Raw genomic sequence first — 12,342 nt, forward strand, 5'->3', positions numbered from 1 at the left:
CGTCAGGAATAAACTCTCCTAGAACATGGCCACATAGCCCAAAAAACCCACAAAAAACTAAGGATGCCTTTGACTTCACACTTGACTTCTGTTTTCACTACCTTATGGACTGTCTGTCTATTTAGCTATCTGTTTAGAATTTTTAAAGCTCTGTTTGCTGGAACAGAACAAGGGTTGCTTAATATAATCCGTGTGCTGTGAAACTTTAGAGAAAGTAGGCTGACGTCTACGAAAGCTCATGCTGCCAACTTCTTTTTTTCAGTTAGCTCAAAGGTGCTACAAGATCTCTACGTACTGATTCTACAGACTAACATGGCTATATCTTTGAATTCTACTACTTTAGGTTAGTTAGTGTGAGACAACGCTTAAGCCAAAGGTGGACAGACATTTTGCCTCTGAGGGCTGCATGTGAAGGAGGGCAGTGCGTCATGTGCTGCTGTGTGCTGGCATATAGTTTTTCTCTAATTGTTATTTATATGTTATGTGAATTATTTTTTATATTACTTGAATTCCTTTCTGTTTTTTAAAAAGCACTAAATTTTCTTTGAATTTAGCCACCTGGTGTGCAGCATATGGACTGAGCTTCCTTCCTTGGCAACTACATTACTCTGCATGCTGTCTTCACTTTTCTAAAGACTACTTGGCTTGGGTTTTCCCCCCTCTTTCACACATTGAGGGATGTAATCAGTCCAGTTTGACAGAAGGAAGTTGCACTTGAACAGAAAGGGAAAACGTAGAGGCACCTGCCAAAAAACTGACTCCAGGACGTCTTGAAAGTGTGTGTTCGCCAGCTGCCTGTCACAAGATAATAAATACATCGTTCTGACTGCCAAAGTTTGAGCAGTGACAGAATCAGCCAAATACAACATCATAACCAAACTTCAAAAGAACTGCTCAGATGGCTTGTGTTGCTAAACTGTAAAAGCTCTGATTTTCCTCTTCTTTCAGACACATGTATCACACATCCCTTTTAGTTGTCTTTATTTCTAGAACACAGATGCTGGTGCCAGTTCAAAACATGGCGCTTCTTGCAGGCACTGAGGCATTATCTAACATTGATTCACGCATTAGGAGATGGTTAAAAGCACTTTCGCACAGTGCAGAATTATTGTATTTAATTCACTGATACAAGATAGGGTGATGGCCAGTGGGCTTTTATATTTATTTATATAATATGTTCTGAAGTAGCCCACTAACCAGAGTTCTCTGGGCAATGTGCAGTTGGTTAAAAATGTAAACTAGGGTCCAAAACACATTGCAGAAATAATCCAGTTTGAAACCGCTTTAACTGCCCTGGCTCAGTGCTAGGGAATTCTGGGAACTGTAGTTTTATGGCACATTGAGCTTTCTCTGTCAGAGAGCTCTTGGATCACAATAAATTACAAACCCCATTATTCCCTAGCACTGAGCCTGGCCAGTTAAAGCAGTCTCAAACTGGATTATTTCTGCAATGTGACTTTAAAAATAAGGGATGAGGAACCTGTGGCCTTCCAGGTGGTGGTGATGCTGGCCTTAGCTCAGCTCCCATCATCCACCACTGGTCTTGTAGGCTGGAGCTGATGGGTGTTGGAGTCCAACATCAGCTGGAGAGCTACATGGAGACGCTTCATTTTAAAGGAGATAAGACAGAGGGTAGTTCTACCAATGGCTTGTATCCATGATAGCTGAAAGGAGTGTATGTTTTATTGCCTGTTGCCTGTTTGAAGCAGTGGGGAAGGCATTTTGCCTTGAGTTTCTGCTTGTCGGCTTCTGAGAAGCATCATATCAATACAGTGTTGGACAAGATGGCAAATTGGTCTGATCTTTTCTGCTGCTGATGAGATCATTCTCTCCCACTGTCCATCTGCTATGCATACTATTAATGGATTAGATTCTTGAAGCTAACCAGGCTTAGCAACTTCCTCCTGATAGTAACAACTAAGCAGTGGATCATAATCTGTGCACTATCCCTTAGTAGTATTTTCTGCACAGAAATTGGAACTGATTGATGGTTGCCAGATTTAACATAAGACATTAAAATGCCTCTTTGGAGTGATGTTGTGAAGGCATTGCTAGAGATTGGTGGAAAGGTGACTTCTGGACTGTAACTCCCATATTCCCCAGCTAGCATGGTCACTGGCTGGAAGAAGTTTTTGGGGGAAAAAGCCTAAAATGTTAAAAAGATCCTTTAATAAATAAATAAATCTTGGCATTACAAGGACAAACAGCAGAAGTAACCATCCTAGTATTTCTAAGCAAGAAGGAGCCATTTCTGCCTTTAGCTACAACAGCATTTTACTATTGGATATATCTCCAAAAGAGAAGCCAGGTATATTTATATGAGATCTGAAGTAATAGATTGGAAAAGTATGTGATTTTCTTTGATGACCCCTTTTGATTGGTATATTTCCCTACTGTTTACTGAGCATAGGTCTTTTAATTTGTTGCATCATAAAGTGTGGCACTATAGTTATTTGTCCTACATATGGCAGTTTATGAGACTGGCTATAAATATTAAGGACACATGATGGCCTGGAAATATTTTTACCATGGACCAGAAGTGCGCATGCATAGCAAACTGATATTTCTTTCAGTTATCTGCATTTATGACAATATGTATCACAATGGCCCCATACGGACAGGCCAAAAAAAGCTGCTTCAGGTCACTTTGGAGGTATGTTGTTTAAATTATGCATGTGTCCTAAGAGTCCAGAAGCTGCTCCAAAGCCATGCTCCAGTCCTAAAAACTGGAGCGTGGCTTTGGTGCAGCTTCCGGACTCTTAGGACACATGCATTATTTAAACAGCATACTTCCAAAGTGACCTGAAGCAGCTTTTTTTGGCCTGTCTGTATTGGCCCATAGATACCCTGTTAATGCAAACCATTCCTTCTGCTCTTCCTTTGGAGGAAGTTAAGCACACTTGTGACATCAGGGAATGTGTGAACTTGACTGCCTGCTAGGATGAGAGCAATCCCTCATAGTATTTTTGTTGCCTTTTTAAATTTTATTTCAGCCAGGAACTTTTGTTAGATATCAAATAATTGCAGCTGTCAGACATAAAGTTTCTAGTCCATCTGGTTGCAGAGATAAGGTTTGAAAAATACATTTAAATTGGTAAAAGAAATTGGACAAGAAGTGAGCTAAATGTTTCTCACTCTTGCTTATGGATTCTGTTCTATAACCAAGTTTTTTCTATCTCATTTCTTAATTTTTTTTATCATAACAGTTTTGGTGTGGGAATTCTGTTGCTGTGATTTACCCAGAGGTTGCTGTTTGGCTTCTGTCATGTCCAGAGTAACATGAAGAACTTGCTATTAAATATACAAACCAGATACAGATTTCAAGCTCATTATATGCTTGTGTGGGAAAAGTTGCCCATCTCTGGTATAATGGTATAGAGGAAGTTGCTCTTTCCTTCCTTTGTTGGGCTGTGGTGTTCCTAAAAGAGAGCATTAAATGTTTTTCAGGAATGTATAGAAATCTTATGCAGACCAAAGCCACTGTTCCTGTCCCTTGCATCCAGTAGTGGAGCTGGACAATTTGAGACACAGAACTTAATGTCCTTATTGGGACAGGATGGGGGGTTAGAAATACGTAGCCGATATTTCCCTTCCACCCCCACCATCATTGTTTTGTGCTTTACCATTGTTTTTACATTCTCTCTATATATGTTAGAGCAAAGTAAAACAAAACTACCAGTCCTCCTCCCGTCAAAAAAACTTTGCAATCTTGGTTAAAAATACAAATACTCTGAGCATGTGCAACTCTGTATTTTTTAACTATGCAATGTCACTGCAGGAATAAAACAGAGTGTGGGAATTGTCATCATTTGGTTGGTGAAATGGATAATACCTCCGCTGCCACCACCATGTTGTAAAGGGGGTTCAAAAAAAAAAATGAGAATGCTTTGATGAGCAACATCAACCCCAGGGAACCTTAGTTTGGCCATACTAGCTCCAGTGCTGATGTTGGCCTTATTGGTTGCTGTCTTGTTCCCTGGGTAGTCTCAGGAGGAGAGGAGATCGGGAAGACTTTGGCCCTAAGGTGTAGCTCTATCTGGATCAATCTTTATACCTTAACTTTCTAAACAGTTATAATGTCTGCTGTTCTGCTTTTCCTCCTGCCAGGCCCCTTTCCTCTCCCTGTTGGTGTTCCTAGGTTCAAATTGCCTAGGTAAAAGTTTCTTAATTTAACTGGGGGCTGTTGGGGCATATGTTGGCTGCCCTAAGAGAAAGTGTGTACCAGGAAGAGAATATTGATGTTTGTCAATCTAAAAGGGCCTGAATTGGTTTCTGGAAGAGTTGGAGATCTTTTCTTCCTTTGAGGAAAGGTGCTCATCTGTAAAATGGACCCAAAGGTGGCAGTGTGTACACTTTTATACATACAGTGCCTCCAGCATGCATGGCATTTTGGAACAGCAACAGAAGAAAAGTTGCTGCGCAGAGGAGTTTATCTAAAATTTGTCAGAGAAGAGGAAGCAGGGAGAGGAATGAAAAGGTGAAGTCCAGGGTCATTCAGAGAATACTCCTGCTGTGCAGTAACCATCTAGGTTTAGCTTTAGGAGAGAGGAGGAGTGTGAAAGGGATGAGCTCAAAACTCTATGGAAAATGTGGGTCTTAAAATGTTAGAAGAGAGACGTGACACCAGAAAAGCGTTTTAGGAGACAACTCCAGGCTTAAAATCTTGTCACAATCTAACTGATTCTTCTTGTTTCTCTTGTCTGTCTGTCTTCCTCTGTCATTCCCTACTATCTTTTATGTGGCTTCAGGAACACCAATCAACCGCATCCCCATCATGGCAAAGCAGATCCTTGACCTCTACATGCTCTACAAGCTGGTGACAGAAAAAGGAGGTCTGGTGGAAATCATCAATAAAAAAATCTGGAGGGAGATCACCAAAGGCCTTAACCTACCCACCTCCATCACCAGTGCTGCATTTACACTTCGCACCCAGTAAGTCCTGAGGTTTCCCACAAATCAATATAAATTTCTCTGTGCTGCAGAAAAGAACTAGAAGGGTGAGGAATATGCATTGCCGGGGCAGAGGAGAAGCCCATAATAATGTGTGCCACTTTGCTACATTACATTTGCATTCTGACTATTCAGTATAATTCAAAGCAATCTATATGAGATTCTTCATCTGTCCAAACACTGAGCAAGGTCTTCAGCAATGTGTCTGCATGTGCCCTCAGACCATAGCTCTGTAAGAAGGTCTGAAATCAATTCTATTGTGGCTGTTCTCTTGAGAAGCCAAAGCAAGGGGAACCACATCTTGACAATTTCTGAGCAAGTTTGTTGTTCTCACTGTTGTTGTAAAAAGGTATGGTAAAGAGAGGCCTTTTATTTTTGTGAACTAGAACAAAACATGCAGATTAATAGGATGCATGGGAATTGCCGTGTCTCATATCAGGCTTTGGATGTTCTGTTTGTAGAGTTTGGGAAGTGTACTTTGAACAATCCCAGCTCTACCCTTTCCTGTAGTTAAAGTGAACATTTTAGAAATCTGAATCATGTTCTGTGCTACACTTTTAATTTCTGCTTGTCCTTGATACTTACAATCATACAGTGCAAGAAAAGGAGATTGGAAGCATTCCAGCTTCACTGTTTGTGGTCTGTTATTTCACCCAACCTGGGCAAAGTCAGGTTAACTTAAACTAGATTTATTGAAGTGGTCCCAGAAATCTTTGTTTAAACTAACTTCACTTCCTAATTTGGACATGACAACAAGCCAAGATTATCCTAAACCTGGAAGTAGTTTGATGCAACATCTCAACCTTTGCCAGATTGTAAAAACTGTTGACAAGGATATCAAATGGTGTTTGAAAAATGGTTTCTATATCACAGTTTATGCAAGCTGGTTTTGTTTCATTGAGTTTGCCTTTAGTGTTCTTTCTCTGTACAGTATTAGGAAACTTATTTCACCATGGAGATTGATAAAACTAAATAAAAATTCATAAAGGAATCTCCAAACCAGTGCTACTCAAACTGGTGGTCCCTGGACCAGTGCTGGTTCCTGAGCCATTGGCTGCTAGTCCCTGGTGAGTTTCTAGGAAAGAAAGACACAATTGTAGCCAGTTGCCACTAATATAGTGCTGATTCTTGACACATTGGAAAAAATAATTGTGGTCCCTTACATCAGATGTCCTGAGACATGTCCTACTTTAAATCATTCTTTGCTTGTTGTATCTCTGGAAGTTTAGACTTTGGTGGTTATAATTAAGTAAAGTGTTTTGAGTTTTCTAAATTGACCCTATGCCTTGGCCAAGGTTATTGCATAGCTCTTACAGCATTCCTATAGTCTATGTGCAGGTTTCTACTCACATAAACATTGCCTGTTTTTTTCTTTGTTTTATTCTGCTTTCTTCTAGGTATATGAAGTACCTCTATGCCTATGAATGTGAGAAGAAGTCCTTAAGTTCTCCTGCCGAGCTGCAAGCCGCCATTGACGGCAACAGGCGGGAGGGCCGACGGCCCAGTTACAGTTCCTCCTTGTTCAGTTATTCTCCTGCTGCCCCAGGGCCTCCTTCGCTCTTATGTCCTCCAAAGATCCGCTTCCCCATTGTTAGTCTTGCTACTGGCAGCGGAACCAGCAACCCTCACTTCTCTTCAGCAGGCGCTCTCAGGAAAGGTCAGCCAGTTCCCAATACTGTATTTGAATTGACAGCTTCTTTTGTTAGAACTGATTTGGAAGTCGCCCTGAATTTGGAAAGGGTGTGTGTGCGCGCACACATACTTTAATTGTGCTATTAATTGTCATCTCTTATTGTGAATATGCGGAGATATATTTGACTGAATCATGGTATGCAAATACAGGACAGGTTAGACAGAAATACACTATAAAATAGGGAGAAAAGAATTCTTTACACCATGCAGGTGCCATATTTATAAAAATCTATAATATTCCTTGCACCCTTTATGGGGTTTTTTTTTGGTAATTTTTGTAATTATGCTTTTATTCCAAAATAAAACAAAAAAAGCTTCTTGTCAATAGCTACTGATTGTGATGACGCTGTGTTACTTGAAGTATTCAATATGCCTCTCAATACCACTTGCACAGGAAGACTTTAGTCTTATCCAGCAGGACTCTTCTTACATTCTTAATCCCTGAGCATTTTGGTTTCTTTCCCTCAAACCTTTTTGTTAGCTAGTCAGGGCTGGTAGGGCTGTCAGCACAAGGTATAAAGAAGTTGCTGTCCCAGAGGGGAAAGTAGTTTTATTGGCTAATTTATTATTAAACAGCAACAACACTTGGCATTGTGCATTCCTTTTAATCTCAGATTGCCTACAGAGTGGCAGCCCCTCTCTATTTCCTTAAGGCAAGCTTCCTGGCTGAGGTCCTGAGCTCCCACTTGCTTTTCTAGGTGATGGCATCCCCCTGACTGTTTCCACGCCAAATCGTATTGCTATGCCTGTGACTTTGGCAAATCAGCAGGCCACAGTAGCCGCTGCAGCAGCAGCAAGAACAGCCACCTTGGAACAGCTGAGGGAGAGGCTGGAGTCGGGAGAACCAGCAGAGAAGATTGCGCGGATGACTGAGGAAGAGCAGCGATTTGTCCAGCAGGCATTTCAGCGGAACCTGTTCAGCATGGCACGGCAACTGCCCATGAAGATCAAAATCAATGGCCGAGGTGAGGTGATTTTTGGGTGTCTACAGTCCAGTTATCTTTTTGCTTCCCTTGGTGACTGAAGAGTAGGACAAGTGCCCCCTAGTGCAATACTTACCCTAGCCCTAACCCAACACTGTGATGTTTTGTACTCTTAGATAAAGGAGAGAATCCAGGAAAGTAGATCCTACCTCTTGGTTTAAACCAAAAGTGAGCAAATGTAAGCCCTTGGGCCACATATAACCTGTGAGATCTTTTCATCTGCACCTCAGGTATCATGTGATGATTCCTCTTCCTCCCACCTTGCTCCTGGCATTTCATGAGCAAGGAAGTCACCTCCTCCTTATAAGTCTGGCATACATGTGGAGCAGAGGATCAGAATTCTGCTGAAACATTGGGGTCTCACTTTGTAGCTAATTTCATCTCTGCCATCTTGGCAGTGAGGAGTACATTAAGTAGTGTAGAAATTGGCAGGTACCACTGTTGCAGGATAAATCTTACCTAGATCATGTAGAGGTTGGTTCTGGGGCTCTCTTCTAGTCTGGAAACCAGTTCATTTGGCTAGTATGTGGCATATTTTTTGGTGCAAGAGCCAGGTCCACCTGCTGTACAATAATTCAAACCGCATGTGGCTTTGAGGCCAAAAACACGCATTTGTAACTGATTTTCAATCCATTTTGCATTCCAGTCACAAGATTTGTGGCTTTTATCTTCCTCAGTACTACTACATGGCAGGGGCGGCTGGTAATCTTGTCAGTGGTACTGTAAGTCTCCTTTGAGTTTAATCTAAATTTTAAAGGGAGGATCCTAAGTGCTGAACACTGTTCCCTTTGATATATCCCTTAAAGTTTGGATTAAAATGCAGAGTGGATTCACCATTCCAGGGACCCGGAAGCCACCAGCTGCCACTTCAATGTGGGCACAATAAGATCTAATAATTCCTTTGATGCTTTTTTTATTGGCAAACAAATCTGGAGGACAGAGTAAGACAAAGGTCTTATCAATAGCAAGTTATAAATAGCAGGACTACAGAAGGGGCAATGGGTTGAACAGCCATTTTCAGGTTGGGAGCATGCATTGGGTAATCCAAAGTAGGAGGAAATGCATAAACCAGCTCACGCTAGTCTTTTCGCCTTTCTCTAGAGGATAAATCAGATTCAGCAGCGACAGCAGCCGCATTGAATTGGACACCATCTGGCTTTGGAAGCATTAATATGTCCGTGGAGATCAATGGGACAATCTATGCTGGTGAGAAGAGTATCTGTTTCTGAAAATCAGGAGGAGGGTTGAGGCTGGTGGAAATCTTTGAAAAAGCCACCCCATTTGCAAAAAAAGTCCCTCATCTGTTTCCTTGGATGTTTGAGTGGTATGGACATTGCCCTGATTTTTGCATCAAGTTGGAACTTAGCTGTTCACTAAACCATTTGGGATTTAAAAAGATCCTGGATTGATTTTTTTTTATCTGTCAGATTGTGGGTTTTATTCTGTTTGAATTGAAATGCTTCACATTGATTTAAGTTGTCTTAGAACAGAAGTGACCCAAACTTCACAAGGGATGGGGCCAATTCCCCCCACCACCACCCACCACCCGCATCCCTCTTCTCACTGGCTTTACCAACAATTCCGTGTAAATAAGGAGTGACTAGAAATGTTTTTGATTTACTTTGTTTTCATCTCATTTTCAGCCCCACCCTTCCCACTCTGAGGGATATGTAGGTAAAATTAAGCTAGAGTTAATTGGCAGTTTGGGTAATTTTCAGGCAATTTCCCTCCTCCATGCATGACAAAAATATTGGTGGTATGTTGGTTTTAGAGTGCTCTGTGGGGTTTTCAAAACAAACTTTCTCTGTGTCTGTTTTAAAGAGATCTCATGATTGCACCATCACCACTGAGTAATTCCTTGCCTGAGCAAACCCTATGCAATGCATGGGGTCACCATAAATGGACAGGCAACTTGAAAGCACATAAAAACACACACAAAAGTGCACTGTCCTCTGAGAAGTGGTGATACATAGGACAGGTTAGGATTATTTTTATAAATAACTTGTCTCATTGTTACTCTGAAGAGGCCATTTCGTCAAGGCTTCTTCTCTTCGTTTACTAATCCTCTTCCCCTGATCTTGCCCCATAGGAGTCCTGTTTGCTCAGAAGCCCGTTGTCCACCTCATTGCCGGATCAAGCGCACAGAGCACTGGCGGGGGCAGCAGTAGTTCTTCCCATTGCTCCCCCAGCCCCACATCCTCCAGGGGCACACCCAGCGTTGAGCCCTCCACCAGCTGGTCTCTTTGAGTGGGGAGCTGGGAAGAGCAGTCTTGCGCTCTCTCTCACTCCTGAAAATGGCTCCTCTCTGCTTGAATGGAATTCTGTCGGTGACCTCGCCTTGAGGAACCCACTTTGCGATTGGCCTGCTGCAAAGAACCCACAATTCTGTGGCTGACAAGGTTCCCATCAGGATGGGCTGTGCTGCCCATGTAGCCTTTCTTCAGGTCTTGCTGTGTCCCCAGTGGAAAAAAGAAGGGCAGTGGGGTTGGGCGGGGGGATGTTAGGAAAGGGACACAGGGCGTGTTTCAATCAGGGATTCTCTGGACAGGTTGTGCATTTTTGTAGATGACTGAGTATTGCCATGGTTGCAAAACAGCCAAGGCACCAAATTTCCCCCCCCCCTCCCTCTCAAATGCTCCAAACATTTCTTTCTTCTAACATGACTGCGGTGTATTGACAATCCTACCCCCAAAGGCAGGGGGGAAATGTAGCTCTTTAGTCTCTCTTAGCCCGCCCTTACAATTCCTCTCTGCACTTTGCTCCACACAAGGGGCTGCACACTCATTTTTGATCCTGGCTATAAAACGCATTACCTTTTTCTATCCCTAGCCAAAATCCAGTTGTTACTCATAACCTAAGTAGATCATTTGAATCAGTAGGATTTACATAAGAGTTAACAAGGGGCTAAATCCAGTTGCTAGTCCCAAATGGAGTAGATCCATTTGAAGCAGTGGGACTTACATAAGTGTTGACTCCAGTGTTTCCAGTGATTCAGTGCAACTACTTTAGTAGGGAATAACAATTGGATTTAGCACTTACCATACAGCAAGGGTTCTGTGCTAAATGGCACCAGCAATAGGATGTAGGTTCCTATTTCCTCTTCTTTCCCTTGACTTCGGTCTGCTGCCTTCCTCTGGAGGACGGTCTGGCCAGAAGTTCCTTTTTAGCGTTGCTTCATTTTAATATCTTTGGGAAGCAGAGCAGAGCTTTTATTTCCTTTCCAGACTCTGAATAGAGTTGGAATGCTCTGTACTGGCTTTCCCCCCAGGCTTAGCTTCGGACAAGGATTTTCTCTCCCAGTACTGTGAGTCTGCTCCATGGCTGACCTCTGTCAGGCCTTTCCCTTAACATATTAAGCTGTGACATTCCTTCACATCATTCTCTCTGTTGCAAGGATGAATGGAGATGTGGATTTGTGGTAAAAAATATAATTGCTTGTCAAAAAGCTAATGATACAGGTGACTGGAGATTACCCCTGGGAAGCAGTCATCATGCTTCTTCTATTCCTTCCTGTCTCACAGAAATGTAACAGTAACTTAGATATCTTGACGCTGAAAGTACCAGGTATACCTTTATTACTGCCTGTAATCCATCTCTCACTATAATCTAGAGCCCCACCTTTTTTGCGTAACATGTGAAAAGGGAAGGAAGTGTTGGCTGCTTTCTGAGAACATCCCTAGGTGACTGCATTATAGTCTTGCAACCCAAAGCTTCCACGTTCCTTCCCTATGACTTCCCTTTTAAAATCTAACATGGAAATTGTACATTGTTGGAGCTACTGCTTTCCCCAAACATGAACTTCTCTGCTCTATTTTTCCTGACACTTCCCTTGAGCCCTAGCTTGTTTCTGCTTATTCCTTTTAGGTGACCTTTCCTAGCCATCCATGGGGTTGACAACCCAACTCCATGCCAACAGGGATCAGACCTCCCTCTCTTAACCCTGGAGAATCTCAGTCATCCTACAGACTTGCATCAGCTTCTCCTGAGCAGATGAAATACCTCAGAAATATGTACTTATTGCTGTGTTGTTGGTTTTTATTTCTCTTCTGGAAGGATTTGCATATGTTAAAGCTTCTTTTTATATGTCTTGTTGACTGCTTTTTATTTTTAATTTTATATATTGTAGCACCAAAGATACACCAAAAATATGAATGAAAGAAAGACAGAAAGAAAGAAAGGAAAAGAAAGGAACCCTCTGAGTCTGACGGCTCAGAAAGCTTTGATGTCTCCAGTATAGCATGGAAGCACTTGGCACAAGGTGTCTCAGGCATGGAAATCGGGGTTGTTGTAGATTAATTGCAGGTTAATTTCTCAGGCTGGCTCATCTCACACTCGTTTGCATGTCTTTCCTCCTAGACTTGTTTCTGACTTCAGGATTTGCAAAGTAATCCTTGTTTCTTGCATCCTGATCTCAACAGACTTCTGGCTGGCTGTAGAGTTCTTGTATCTTTATTGCAACCACAGTAAAGCCTTGACCACACTTTTGATTACTACTCATCCTATAGATAGCACCCTGGTTTGAGAAGGATCCAAGCCTAAATGGTGCCCAGTAGATTTTAGCACCAGTGGATGTGAGATTTGACATTACACCTGAAAGGCAGTTGGGTTTTTCTCAGCTTCAGGAATTCCCTCTCTTTTCTATAAGTTGCTTTATAAGAACAATGGATTTCAGGGAGAAAGCAGGATATCCAACTTGAAAATCATCTTGGGCATATCT

At 42.1% G+C, this 12,342-nt stretch overlaps 1 protein-coding gene across 1 annotated transcript in view; it reads left to right on the forward strand.

The window, feature by feature from the left end:
- ARID3B (AT-rich interaction domain 3B) overlaps positions 1–11,708 on the forward strand; it is a 51,895-nt gene extending 40,187 nt beyond the window's left edge. Inside the window, exons 5-9 of the mRNA XM_089538594.1 lie at positions 4,749–4,932; positions 6,348–6,607; positions 7,341–7,607; positions 8,727–8,831; positions 9,715–11,708. Coding sequence (XP_089394720.1) covers positions 4,749–4,932; positions 6,348–6,607; positions 7,341–7,607; positions 8,727–8,831; positions 9,715–9,872 — 974 coding nt within the window. The 3' untranslated portion in view covers positions 9,873–11,708. The remainder of the gene's footprint in view (positions 1–4,748; positions 4,933–6,347; positions 6,608–7,340; positions 7,608–8,726; positions 8,832–9,714) is intronic.
- The last annotated feature ends 634 nt before the right edge of the window (positions 11,709–12,342 follow it).

Source organism: Sceloporus occidentalis, unplaced genomic scaffold, assembly GCF_023333645.1.
Source record: "Sceloporus occidentalis isolate IW3139 unplaced genomic scaffold, rSceOcc1.0.p SCAF_9, whole genome shotgun sequence".
NCBI classification, from domain to species: domain Eukaryota; kingdom Metazoa; phylum Chordata; class Lepidosauria; order Squamata; family Phrynosomatidae; genus Sceloporus; species Sceloporus occidentalis.